Source organism: Heterodontus francisci, chromosome 48, assembly GCF_036365525.1.
Source record: "Heterodontus francisci isolate sHetFra1 chromosome 48, sHetFra1.hap1, whole genome shotgun sequence".
Taxonomy (NCBI): domain Eukaryota; kingdom Metazoa; phylum Chordata; class Chondrichthyes; order Heterodontiformes; family Heterodontidae; genus Heterodontus; species Heterodontus francisci.
Window position 1 is genome coordinate 13,607,994 of NC_090418.1, and position 14,109 is coordinate 13,622,102.

The 14,109-nt window shown below is 42.4% G+C and overlaps 1 protein-coding gene across 1 annotated transcript in view; it reads left to right on the forward strand.

Annotated features, from left to right (window-relative positions):
- LOC137357574 (misshapen-like kinase 1) overlaps positions 1-14,109 on the forward strand; it is a 264,262-nt gene that overhangs the window by 46,009 nt on the left and 204,144 nt on the right. Inside the window, 1 exon segment of the mRNA XM_068024008.1 lies at positions 13,516-13,581. Coding sequence (XP_067880109.1) covers positions 13,516-13,581 — 66 coding nt within the window.

Here is a 14,109-nt window from a genome sequence, read left to right on the forward strand (position 1 = left end):
AGGTGTTGATAGGACAAGGTCACAGAGAATAACTGGCCAGAAGGTCATGGAACAAATGTAAATGGTATGTTAATGGTGTGCTGAAAGACAGAGCGTTAGTACAGAGAGGGTGTCAGTTAACAGTAAAATGAACAGCCCTGGCCCCAAGCACAAACATGAAAAAAACAGTGGGTAGGCACAGTAGAAGCAAACTAAACAAACACACCCAGTGGATGTGGTGTACCTAGATTTCCAAAAGGCCTTCGACAAGGTGCCGCACAAGAGGCTGCTGCATAAGATAAGGATGGATGGCGTTAGGGGTCAAGTATTAGCATGGATAGACGATTGGTTGACTAACAGGAAGCAGAGAGTGGGGATAAATGAGTGCTATTCTGGCTGGCAATCAGTCACTAGTGGTGTGCCTCAGGCATCGGTGTTGGGACCGCAATTATTTACAATTTATATAGATGATTTGGAGTTGGGGACCACGTGTAGGGTGTCAAAGTTTGCAGATGACACTAAGATGAGTGGCAGAGCAAAGTGTGCAGATGACTGTTAAACTTTGCAGAGGAACATAGATACATTGAGTGAGTGGGCAATGGTCTGGCAGATGGAATACAATGTTAATAAATGTGAAGTCATTCATTTCGGTAGGAGTAACAGTAAAGAAGATTATTACTTGAATGGTAAAAAGTTGCAGCATGCTGCTATGCAGAGGGACCTAGGTGTCCTTGTGCATGAATCGCAGAAGGTTGATCTGCAGGTACAGCAAGTAATTAGGAAGGCAAATGGAATTTTGTCCTTCATTGCTAAAGGGATTGAGTTTAAAAGCAGAGAGGTTATGTTGCAGCTGTATAAGGTACTGGTGAGGCCGCACCTGGAGTACTGTGTGCAATTTTGGTCTCCTTACTTGAGAAAGGATGTACTGGCACTGGAGAGGGTGCAGAGGAGGTTCACTAGGTTGATTCTGGAGTTGAGGGGGTTGGTTTATGAGGAGAGACTGAGTAGATTGGGATTATATTCATTGGAATTCAGAAGAATGAGGGGGGATCTTATAGAAACATATAAAATTATGAAGGGAATAGATAAGATACAAGTAGATGTTTCCACTGGCAGGTGAAGCTAGGACAAGAGGGCATAGCCTCAAGATTAGAGGGAGCAGATTTAGGACTGAATTAAGAAGGAACTTCTTCACCCAGAGGGTTGTTAATCTATGGAATTCCTTGCCCAGTGAAGTAGTTGATGCTTCTTCAGTAAACGTTTTTAAAGCTAAGGTAGATATCTTTTTGAACAATAAAGGAATTAAGGGATACGGTGAGAGCGCGGGTAAGTGGATCTGAGTCCACGAAAAGATCAGCCATGATCTTATTGAATGGCGGAGCAGGCTCGAGGGGCTGGACGGCCTACTCCTGCTCCTAGTTCTTATGAAAAAATAACTAAAAATAAAAAGGGGGGGGCCGACATGCTCTGAAGTTATTGAACTCAACGTTCAGTCCGGCAGGCTGCAGTGCCTAATTGGTAAATGAGGTGCTGTTCCTCGAGCTTGCGTTGATGTTCATGGGAACACTGCAGCAATCCCAGGACAGAGATGTGGGCATGAGAGCAGGGTGTGTGTTGAAATTTCCTGGATTGATGGTAATGGTAGAGTGAGGGATATGCCAGATCATGAGGTTACAGATTGCGTTTGAATATAATTCTGATGTTGCTGATGGTCAGCACCACCTCTTGGAAGCCCAGCCTTCAGCTGCTTGATCTGTTCTGAATTGATCCCATTTTGCACAATGGTAGTGCCACACAACACACAGGACTATATCCGAAGTGTGAAGATAGGACTTTGTCTCCAAAAGGACTGTGTGATGGTCACTCCTACCAATACTGTCATGGACAGATGCATTTGTGATGGGCAAGGTCAAACAGGTTTTTTCCCCTCTTGTTGGTTCACTCATCACTTGCCTCAGGCCCAGACCTTTTTTATTGTTACATGGGGCGTGGGTGTTGCTGGCAAGGTCAGCATTTGTTGCCCATCTCGAGTTGCCCTTGACAACTGAGCGGCTTGCTAGGCCATTTCAGAGGATAGTTAAGAGTCAGTCACATTGCTGTGCGTCGGGGGTTACATGTAGGGCACACTGGGTAAGGGGTAGATTTCTGTACCTAAAGGACATTAATGAACCATTTGGGTTTTTTATGACAATCAATGATGGTAATGGTGCCATGAAACCAAGACTAGTTTTCAATTCCTATTTTTACTAGTTAATTGAACTTATTAACTAACTGAATTTAAATTCCACCAGCTGCCATGGTGGGATTTGAAACTGTGTCCCCAGGGCATAAGCCTGGGCCTCTGGATTACCAGCCCAGTGACATGATCACTGCGTCAGACTGGCAGATGTGTGTTTCAGGACTCTGCCTGCTCAGTCAGTAGCAGTGCTACAGAGACACTCTAGGTGATGGATATTGAAGTCACCACCCAGGGTACATTCTGTGCCTTTCCTCCCTTCAGTGCTTCTTCCAAGTGGTGCTCAACATGGAGGAGTCATGATTCATCAGCTGAGGGAGGGTGGTAGATGGTAATCAGTAGGAGGTTTTCTTGCCCATGTTTGCCCTGATGCCATGAGACTTCATGGTGTCTGGAGTCGATGTTGAGGACTCCCAGGGCAACTCCCTCCCGACTCTATACCACTGTGCCACCACCTCTGGTGGTCTGTCCTGTTGGTGGGGCAGAACATAGCCAGTGACGGTGATGGAGGAGTCTGGGACATTGGTTGTAGTATATGATTCTGTGAGTATGACTATGTCAGGCTGTTGGCCCAAGTCCCCAAATGTTAGTAAGGAGGACTTTGCAGGGTCGCCTGGGCAGGGTTTGCTGTTAGGTCATTGCTGGGTGGTCCGTCCGGTTTTATTATTGTTCTGGTCAATCTGGTTTACTACTTGGACTTTTTTCTGGAGGTTTGATACAACTGAGTGTCTTGCCAGGCCATTTCAGAGGCTAGTTCAGAGTCAACCAGAGTCTGGAGTCACATGTAGGCTAGACCGAGTAAGGACGGCAGATTCCTTCCCTAAAGGACATTAGCAAACCAGGTGGGTTTTTACGACAATCTGGTAGTTTCATCACCATTGCTGAGACTAGCTTTTAATTCCAGATTTAATAATTAATTGAATTTGAATTCGACCAGCTGTTGTGGTTGGATTTGAACTTCTGTTTCCAGAGCATTAGTTGTGGCCTCTGAATTCCTAGTCCAGTAACATAGCCACTATGCCACTGTCCCATCAACCTTTATTCCATTCTAGTAAATCTTCACTGGTCCCCCTCCAAGTGACGTCCTTCCTAAAGTGTGGTGTTAAGATTGACCCTGATACTCCAGCTGGGACTTAACCAGCAATTTCTGTGCTGTTTTCAGCAGGGGTCACTGGGTAGCATTCTGGAATGAGATCTCTGATCGATGATCTCCCTCACCAAATTGGAAAGAGCCGCAATGAAATAAACAATGAAATGGAAGAATTATGAATTTAAAAAGCCAACTGCTAAACAAAACCACAAGAACATGGATACTTGTATACAAATCAAAATGGAGCCTCTGGAGGGAGAGAGGAGAGAGATCAAGTCAATACCTTCAGAAAGCAGTCCAGCCAGAGCCTGTGGTGAGATCCAGCCAAGCAAGAAGCAGCCCTACTGCTAATTCGACACTTCAACTTGCTGCAACAGGGAACTTAAAGTGACCGCCACCTCCAGTCTGGAATCTTAACCACCAGAGATCTACAACAGCTCAACAATTTCAAGACTATTAACACCCAGGTCTGCACCTTTTAAAAGAGACTGTCCTTTGGCGAAGATTGAACAGGTTTACCAAAAACCGCACCTACCTCACTTGGAATTACATCCTACCCTTTTCTGTCTGTCTATTCTGGTGTATGTGTGTGTGTGAGTGAGGTTGCGACCATTTTGGGAATTGTGTGAAAATAAATAGGTTTTCTTTTTTTTTAAAAAACCTATCCTTTTGTCTGTTTATTTGAACCTAAAAAGCACTCGGGGACTAACTCGCTTTTTATTTAACAAAACATTTAGCATTCCTTTTGCTACTGTGACTGTGGTTGGCTAGCTCAACACAGACCAGGTATCAAACCAGAGCCTTAATGATCTGCATGGCTTTATTACTGTATCATATAATGCATTTTACTCATTTTGTCATCAGCAAAGCTTTTCCTTATTACCATCAAAATTTACACTCCTTTATTTTGCAGTTAATCATTTTGTAGCTTTCTCAAGAGAGTGATTTAAAAAAAAAGTGTTTTAAGGAATGCAGGTTCATGTCTAAAGATTTCTGTGACTGATTCTCCAAACCACTTTTATTGTTAATGTTCCCGGGAGTATATTGTCTGTTTTTCTTCCTAACTTATGGTTTCCCATGAATTGTATAATCTGAGGTTTAAATATTTTTACACCTGCTATATTGATAGGAGATGCTGAATACAGAAGCTATGCTTACTGCTTTTTGAGGGGCAGCTGAGTTGAGAGGAATATATTACATATTTTACAGTATGAATGCAGACACATTTCTGAAATCTGATAAATGTTGTCATATTTTATTGGGGAATGGGGAATTGTTCAAGGATGTACAAAGGATTCTCATACATGACTGTCTTAGATTCGGACTTCTGGAACCTGTAGCATTCTGGCCATGTGGATAGTTTTCATTTACTTGTTTTTATGAATCTGAGAGTTCATGTGAAGTCTTGAGGTCAAGATGTGAATCGGGAAGAAGTGTATCTGATATTTTTGAGGGATCTTTTCTTTCATGTTTCTCTTTGAAGATGAAGGAAAGCTGAATTAATTGACCGTTTCAATTAGGTTTGAAAGCAGAATATAATGGCAGATTCACATTGGATATTTGCCGTGGTCTATTTGTTCAACTGAAGTCATCTGTGTAGCATACAATTTCTGAATGCATGGGTGGTATTTCTGGCTAGGCCAAGGTGTCTTTGTATTAGATGGCATGGCAGGAATGCAGAACAAAGAACTGGAATGTGCTGACAGCACCGGTTTTGAGGCTTTGATGATTAGTGGATAGCTCTGTTGGGCTTGATATGTTTTCCGGACGGGTGATGTATAGTTGCTGAACTGGTGGGTAGCAGAAGAAATCAGTGCAGGGAAAGCAAAGGTGTTACTGGGGGACAGTAAAGATTCATATGAGGCTGTACAAGATGGTTCTTTACTATTGGGGAAACCCTGGCCACTGATGAGTAGTGATGATGTTTTGAGATGAGTGAAGGCTTTGAGCAACAATGCTGTGTCAGCGTGGAGGCAAAACGCAAGAGCGAAAAATCCCCGTCAGTGAGTTCAGTGAGAAACTTCTCTGGAACGTACGTTTTGTGAGCTTTGGGATAGACAGTGTCTGTCGCATATCAGCCTGCCTCGTTAGCAACGCATTCATCTAGCATGAATGTATGCTGCCTTCGTTTTTGCCATGTCATCCTCCAGTATAAAGGACAGCGATGACTACTGTGGCCAGGTTTGTATTGTTGTCCTGACAAATTCTGGAGTACGTTTGTATTTCTTTTTAGAAATTGAATATTGATCATCAAATTATAGTGCTATTAAATATTTAAAATGGCCTGTTTGGGAATCATTTATAGCTTGCATTTATATAGCGCCCTTTAATGGCGAATGCCAATCCTAAAGCACCTTACAGAAGTCTAATCAGGCAGAAATATTTGCTGAGACAGAGAAGGAGACAGTAAGGGAGGGGGGGTGGGTGGGGTGGGCAAACACTTGGTCAAGGAGGAGGTATAATGAGAGATGGAAGTAATTTGTCTCTGTGATGGATGGTACAGGGGGTCAGAAGCTCAACTTGGGGTTGTATAGGATGCTGGAGATTGTCTACAACTGAACCAGACTGTTTTCAGTTGTTGGAGAAGGGGATAGATTTGGTTGAGGGCACAGAGTTTGTGGCGGGGTCCAAGGATGATGGACTTCAGTCTTCCCAATGTTTAACTGGAGGAAATTGGGGCTCATCCAAGTTTGGATATCAGGAATGCATTTCTGAAGAGAGGGGTAGATTAGGGTGTCATCTGTGTCCATGTGGAATCAGACACCTTGCTTCAGCCCTATCCTGACCTCTCGTTTACTCTCAATAGCAGCAGTGACTTCACTCTCATTTAGATGTCCCCTTTCTTTATTTATGTATTCTATCTTACTATGACTGTACCTTCTGTGCGTTGTTAGGTCACCTTTGCCATGGTGTGCCTAACTCGATCATTGTGTCTTCACTCTCAATTGCTTCTCCTACTTTGTGTTTCTTGAATTTTTGTTGCTACAGTTTAACATTTCATTTCTTAAAGAAATTCTCTGAATACAAACAGGTTCCATTGGCATCTGCAAAGAGAAAAGGCAATTTAACATTTGGGTACAGCTGCCTTGTTAGAACTCGATTCTAACCAAGAGTCACTGCCTGAAACCTTAACCTGTCTTTTTTTTTCCTCTTCAGCTATTGATTGACTTGCTATGTATTTCTGATTTCCAGGATTTGCTGTTTTACTTAATCTCAAAACTAATTTCATTCCTTTGCACATTAGGCCTCAGCAGCTGTCACTGTTCTTGCAAAGTGTTTTTTCTGTTCTCACTTTCTATTGGCAGATCATTCAATGTAATAGTTTCCTCAGCAAAATGTTTATTAATAGCCATTGTACAGTAGAATGTTTAAATAAGTGGATCTGTTTTTGTCCCAGTCATTGTTGCTGTGGATTTCTAGAGATTATGATTGCAGTGTTGATTTATCAGACAGCTGTTTGCTAAAAGTCTGTGTGTATAAAATGTTGGGAGTGCAGAAATGTTTGTGATAGATGTGAATTATCAGTAGAAAATTAATTAGACCCATAGGAATTTACAGAAAAGATCTATGACTTTACAGCTAAATGCATGAAAAGTGCTTATTTTGTCTCTTCTGTTGCAGGGATTCTGAACCGTTTTGCTTCTGAGCACCCCCCCGCCCCCCCCTTCGTGTTGTAAAAATGTCCTGTATCACGTGTTTTCACTGAGAATTATACAATCATAAAAAAAACCAAATGTTGCTTCTCCTGATGTATTGCATGCTTGGTAACTAAATGCCTGTAATTTGAACCATTTTAAAGATTCATTGGACAGTTCTCGTGGACAAATACACACTGCGGCTGTGGTATGTCTCCACTTACAGTACAAGTGAAACCGAAATTCAGGCAGCTGCCTTCGTGTCTTTTTACATTTGCAGGGTTAATGCAGCTTTATGTTTATTACTCACACCTCCACCTTCTTGGTGTTGTTCAGCCCTTACCATTGAACTTGATGGAGGAAGTTTTGTATCATCACTGTGTGGGTTTTGTTGTGTTAAAGCTGATGGTAGAATTAAAACATTATCTGTAGCTGCCATTTATTATATGCTTTTACAATGATATTTTTCTGTTTGTAAATTAACAGGAGTTTTTACAACAATCGATAATTGTTTCATGGCAGCATTACTGAGACTAGCTTTCAATTGCAGATTTTTATTTATTAATTGAATTTAAATTCCAGCAGCTGCCGTGGTGGGATTTGAACCAGTGTCCCCAGGGCATTAGCCTGGGTCTCTGGATTACTAGTTCAGCGCCATTCCCACTACAGCAGCGTCTAGCCCGTACCTGACCTCCTGCCTCACAGTTTATTGAAACGGCTGCTTGCAGATGACTAAAAAGCAACCTCAGTGCAGATAGTTTGGACAGGGGAAGGCAGAGCCTGTGGCAGAGGCCTGATTTGCAGGGTGGGAGGGCTGAGGTGCAACTTGTCTATCAGCTGTCAACATCACCATCCACCGTCACCCCCGCCCTGTCCCATGCCCCCACCACTCCTCCAGAGTGGAATATGGACTTGCCCAGAAGCTGCAGCCTTATTGACTCCAGGTGAGTTGCTTGAACTATCTCCCATGCTGCTGTCTGTCTCCAGGTCTGCCCTTCACCTCTGCACACTGCTTTATAACTTCTCGTGAATCCCCTGGTTGAGAACCCTTGTTCTACTGGAGTAGTTAACACGAGATATAGGGATCCCTAACCATTATGACTGTCTTTGCAGATCGTTTGAGGTGTAAATAGTTGAAAAGGAAAGTTGGCAACCATCTGGTAGTTTCATGGTCACCATTACTGACAACTTTTTTATTCCTAATATTGGCTAATATTTAATATTAGTGAACGAGTAATCCCAGAGCCCAGCCTAATGCTCTGGGGACATGAGTTCGAATCGCACCATGGCAGATGGTGAAATTTGAATTCAATTAATAAATCTGTAATTAAAAAGCTAGTCTAATGATGACCATAAAACCATTGTTGATTGTTGTAAAAACTCATCTGGTTCACTAATGTCCTTTTTAGGGAAGGAAATCTGCCATTGTTACCTGGTCCGGCCTATCTGTGACACCAGACCCACATCAATGTGGTTGACTCTTTTTTAAAAAAAAAATGGCCTCGCAATCCACTCAGTTCAAGGGTAAATTAGAGATGGGCAATAAATGCTGGCCTAGCCAGCGATACTCGCATGCCGTGAAAGAATAAAAACAATCTGCCTTGATGAAATTTGAACTCGTGTCTCCGGATCGTTCCATGTGTATATGGCTGGGGAATAGGGTTAAGAGCAGACAAAAAAATATGATGGGCTGAATGGTCATCTGTTTTTTTAAATCTATGGGTGATGTGTTTTAATGTTTTTAAATTCGTTGGCTATCCTGATGGTTAACATGAACAGATGAGCCTTACAGACCAGGAAGGTCCCAGTTTCCATTCCTGAGAGTTACCAGTTACAAACAAAAAATTGGTAGGTAGTTTTGAAATATTGAGAGTCGCAGGCAGCCACGATCTCTTGCAGCTTGCTTGGTTGAGGTTTTTTTTTCTGAATTGGTTGCATTCTTTCTTGTATCACTCAGGAGGTAGCATTGTTAGGGAACAGTTGGACAGTCTGAGAGATTGGACATTTTGCTTGATGGACTCAGACTCGAGGGTTCTAATGCCTTACCTTCTTAAGGGCAGGATTTGGCCTGGCTCTGATGGCTGCCATATTCCATTTACTGGCCAACACTCAATTTCTTCGCTCAAAGGAGAATGACGTTTTGGACAAAATGCCAGAGGATGGTCATATGTACCCAAAGAGTTGCAGAGGTTTGTTGTGCCTGTAGCTGTGGGGGGTCATTAATTGGATTGTTGGACCTTGCTGTGCATACTTGTCTACAATACAGCAGTAGTTCAAAAGTAATTGGCTGGGAAGTGTTTGAATACATTCTTGAGTATGTGAAAGGCTGCATAACTGCAAGTTTTTGGCTATGACAGTATAGTGGTTATGTTGGTGAAGGGAGTGAATTTTGAAGGTGGTGGATGGGGTGTCGATCAAGTGGGCTGCTTTATCCTGGATGGTATCGAGCTTCTTGATTGTTGTTGGAGCTGCACCCATCTATGGAGAGTATTCCATCACTCTGCTGACCTGACTTATGACTTGTTGATGGTGGACAGGCTTTGAGGAGTCAGGAGGTGAGTTACTTGCTGCAGAATTCCCAGCCTCTGACCTGCTCAGTATTTATGTGGCTGAGTTTCAGTTTCTGGTCAATTGTATCCCCCTGGGTAGAGGGGGATTCAGGGATGGTAATGCCATTGAGCATCAAGGGAAGATGGTTAGATTCTTGTTTGAGATTATCATTTTCTGGCACTTGTGTGATGCAAGTGTTACTTGCCGCTATCAGCCCAAGCCTGGATGTTGTCCAGGTCTTGCTGCATCTAGACACGGGCTGCTTCATTATCTGCGGAGTCACGAATGGTGCCTGACATTGTGCAATCATCATTGAACATCTCCACTTCTGACCTTATGATGGAGGAAAGGTCATAGAGTCGTAGAGAGATACAGTATCGAAACAGGCCCTTCGGCCCAACGAGTTCGCGCCGACCATCAACCATCCATTTATACTAATCCTACATTAATCCCATTTTCTCACATCCCCACCTTCCCTCAATTCTCCTACCACCTACCTACACTAGGGGCAATTTTTATAATGGCCCATTTACCTATCAACCAGCAAGTCTGTGGCATGTGGGAGGAAACCGGAGCACCCGGAGGAAACCCACGCAGTCACAGGGAGAACTTGCAAACTCCACACAGGCAGTACCCAGAGCCGAACCTGGGTCACTGGAGCTGTGAGGCTGCGGTGCTAACCACTGCGCCACATTGATGAAGCAACTGAAGATGGTTGGGCCTAGGACACTGAGGAACTCCTCCTGCAGCAATGTCCTGGAACTGTGATGATTGACCTCCAACGACCACAACAGTCTTCCTATTGTGCTAGGTATGACTGCAACAGCGGAGAGTTTTCCCCCTGATTCCCATTGACTCCAGGACTGCTACTGCTGCTTGGTGCCATACTCTGTCAAATGCTGCCTTGATGTCAAGGGCAGTCATTCTCGCCTCGCCTCTGGAGTTCCGCTCTTTTGTCCATGTTTGGATAAAGGCTGCAATGAGATCAGGAGCTGAGTGGCCCTGGCGGAACCCAAATTGAGTGTCAATGAGCAGATTATTGCTGAGGGCATGCTCATTGGAGGGGTGTAGAAAAATAAGAGGTGATCTTCATGAAACATAAGATTCTGAGGGGACTCGACAGGGCAGATGCTGAGAGGATGTTTCCCCTCATGGGGGAATCTAGAACTATGGGGATCAGTTTAAAAATAAGGGGTCTCCCATTTAAGACAGATGAGGAGGAATTCCCTTCCCAGAGAGCAATAGAAGCTTAAATATTCAAGGCCGAGTTGGACAGATTTTTGATCTGCAAGGGAGGTGGGGGGTTATCGACCGTGATCGTATTGAATGATGGAGCAGGCTCAAGGGGCCGAATGGCCTACTCTTGCTCCTATTTCATATGTTCTTAAGTGCTAATGTAATTTCAGATCATCATCCAGTTCTGATATAAGTGGCCAGCAGTTTGAGAAACTCTTTTCGGAAAATATTTAGATATTGGACCCATATTCAGCAGCTGTGTTTTAGCAATCCTAAACCTATTCTAAATACTCCAGATCATGCCTGTCAATTTTGTTTACTTTTGAGGATTGAAGTAATGTTAGAATTGTTTTTTTCTAAGCTTCAAATGAACTCCTTTTGTGAAGACAATAACATTATTGCAGCACTCTTGACCAGGATTGTTCCATCGGTAGTGTGTACCTGTAATGTTGTCTTCCATTCGTTCATGGGGTTGATTGTCGCTGGGAAGCCAGCATTTGCTGCCCATCCAGAGTAATTTGGAAAACTGTAGGAACAGGAGTAGGCTTCAAGACTGTTACGCCATTCAGTTAGATTATTACAATTTGTATCTCAACTCCATTTTCCTACCTTTTGATCTATAGCCTTTGATACCTTTTACCCTGTACAAAATCTGTTGATCTCCATCTTGACAATTTCAGTTGATCCAGCATATAAAGCTTTTTGGGGGACAATGATGTGCCTGAACAGGTGGAGGAAGCAGGTTCCATCGTAATTTGCAAAAGGGAATTGGATGTATGCTTGAAAAGGAAACATTTGCAGGGCTCTTGACGAGTTACTTTCCTTTGTGTTATCAGCAAATTTAGCAACCATGCCTTCGGTCCCTTCATCTAAGTCATTGATATAAATTGTAAAATGTTGAGGCCCCAGCACAGATCCTTGTGGCACACCACTCATTATATCTTGCCAACCAGAAAATGACCCATTTATGCCTAGTCTGTTTTCTGTTAGCTAGCCAATCTTCTATCCATGCCAATATATTACCCCGACACCATGAGCTTTTATTTTTTGCAGTAACCTTTGATGTGGCATCTTATCAAATGCCTTCTGGAAATGCAAGTACAATACATCCACCGGTTCCCCTTTATCTGCAGCACATGTAACACCTTCCAAGAACTCCAATAAATAGGTTAAACGTGATTTCCCTTTCACAAAACCATGTTGACAGTGCCTGATTATCTTGAATTTTTCTAAATGCTCTGCTATAACATCTTTAATAATAGCTTCTGACATTTTCCCTAAGACAGATGTTAAGCTAACTGGCCTGTAGTTTCCAGCTTTCTGTCTCCCTCCCTTTTTGAATAAAGGAGTTACATTTGCTATTTTCCAATCTAATGGAACCTTCCCTGAACCTAGGGAATTTTGGAAAGTTAAAACTAACGCATCAACTATCTCACTAGCCACGTCTTTTAACACCCTAGGATGAAGTCCATCAGGACCTGGGAACCTGTCAGCCCACAGCTCCAACAATTTGTTCAGTACCACTTCCCTGATGATTGTAATTTTCTTGAGTTCCTTCCTCCCTTCCATTTCCTGATTTAGAGCTAATACTGGAATGTTACTTGTATCCTCAATAGTGAGGACTGATACAAAATATCTGTTCAGTTTATCTGCCATCTCCTTTTTATCCATTATTAATTCCCCAATTCACTTTCTATTGGACCAATGCACAATGTTAACTTTTTTTAAAAAATATCTTTCTATCTGTCTTTATATTTCTAGCTAGTTTTCTCTCTCATTGCCGGTCTCTGCTCAGAACTGAGCAAGTCACTGGTCCTCAGAACGTGATAATAAGCGTCGCATGTAAAATTAATCATTATACCTCTGGGAGGAGGTTGGTGTTGGTAGCAGTGGTGGAAAGACCAGTGCATTTTTCAGTTGTTTTTCTGCTTTTTTTGATCTGAGAGCACAGGCAGACATCACAGATAAAGCTCATCAGATGGACACTCCACTTATCTGCTGAAGTGCAGATAATTGGCCTTTCAAAGCAAGCTTTACCATTTGAGTAAAAGTTATCCATTCAATGGCATTATCTCCATAATACCAGACTGGATGAAACACTTTCATCTGAAATATTTTTGAACAACTAATCACACAAGAAAAATAGCTTGGTAGCAGATTTCTTTTGCCTTGGGTTTAAAAAAAAATGAGCAAGGCAATTTTTGGTAATACAGCATTTCTTTATTGTTCAGACGTTGTTGGTAACAATTGGTATTGTAAATTGATGCTGCATCTACCCTGTAATGGGGGTGACTTTTTGTTGGTGCAAGTATTTTTACGTCAAATGAAAAATAAACTGGGTTTGGGCTAAGGTCAAGCCCAGGAGTATCCGCTAACACTCGTTTCTCTTGGGCTACATATCATGGTGCCTTGACGGCACGACAAGTTTAAATACATGCTCCTGCTAATTTGCATAGATCTCATTGTTGATAGCAATCAATTTTGATGTTTTAATTCTGCATTTAAAAAAAAAAAAAAATTTGGGGGGGATCTGGATTACACTAGCAAGGCAATTTTTATTATCCATCTCTTACTGAGCTGAGGGCATTAAGAGTTGAGCGTAGGAGTGTCGGCTCAAGTCACATGGGGTTACAAATCAAAACAGCCAGAAGTGGTGGTGGAAAGAGGGAGAAGGTGGAATGCTTACCTTATATGGACGGAAAGGATTTTTTTATACCAGAAGTGCAGAATTTAAACTTGATAAATTATAACTGTTCAGCTTTGCTCACTTATGTTTTTGTTCTTTTCAGGACCCTGCGGGTATTTTCGAATTGGTGGAAGTTGTTGGAAATGGCACATACGGACAAGTGTACAAGGTAAAACAAAAATCGGTCTTTGTTTTTATTAGTAGAAATTATTTGGAATAATTAAAATGTGCTAATTCTGAACTTGTTGGGAACAAGAATTGTGCTATGTCCTATCAAATTCCCTGATTAAAATATGCAAAATGTAACTTTACCCTTCTCACTTAGTGTAGGATTTGTATAAATGGGTAGTTGATAGTCGGCACAGACCCGGTGGGCCGAAGGGCCTGTTTCAGTGCTGTATCTCTAAACTAAACTAAACTTAAAAAAAAACTAAACTTGTAGCAGTTCTGTAACTGTAGCTAACAGTACCTGTTGCCACTAGAGTTGATCAACAGCGTTCATCGTTTGACTAGTGCATCACTTCCCCCTCACCACAGCTCTTAGCTGACGTGTGCCTTTGGGCATTGGGTTCCAGCCTAATTCAAGTCCAGTCTCTCCTCACAATCACAGCTGAGACCTTACTACTGATATCCATGCTCTTCCAGAGCAGTGCACCCATCTGAATTTTACCTTCTGCTAGCCAGTGTCATTTTCCTA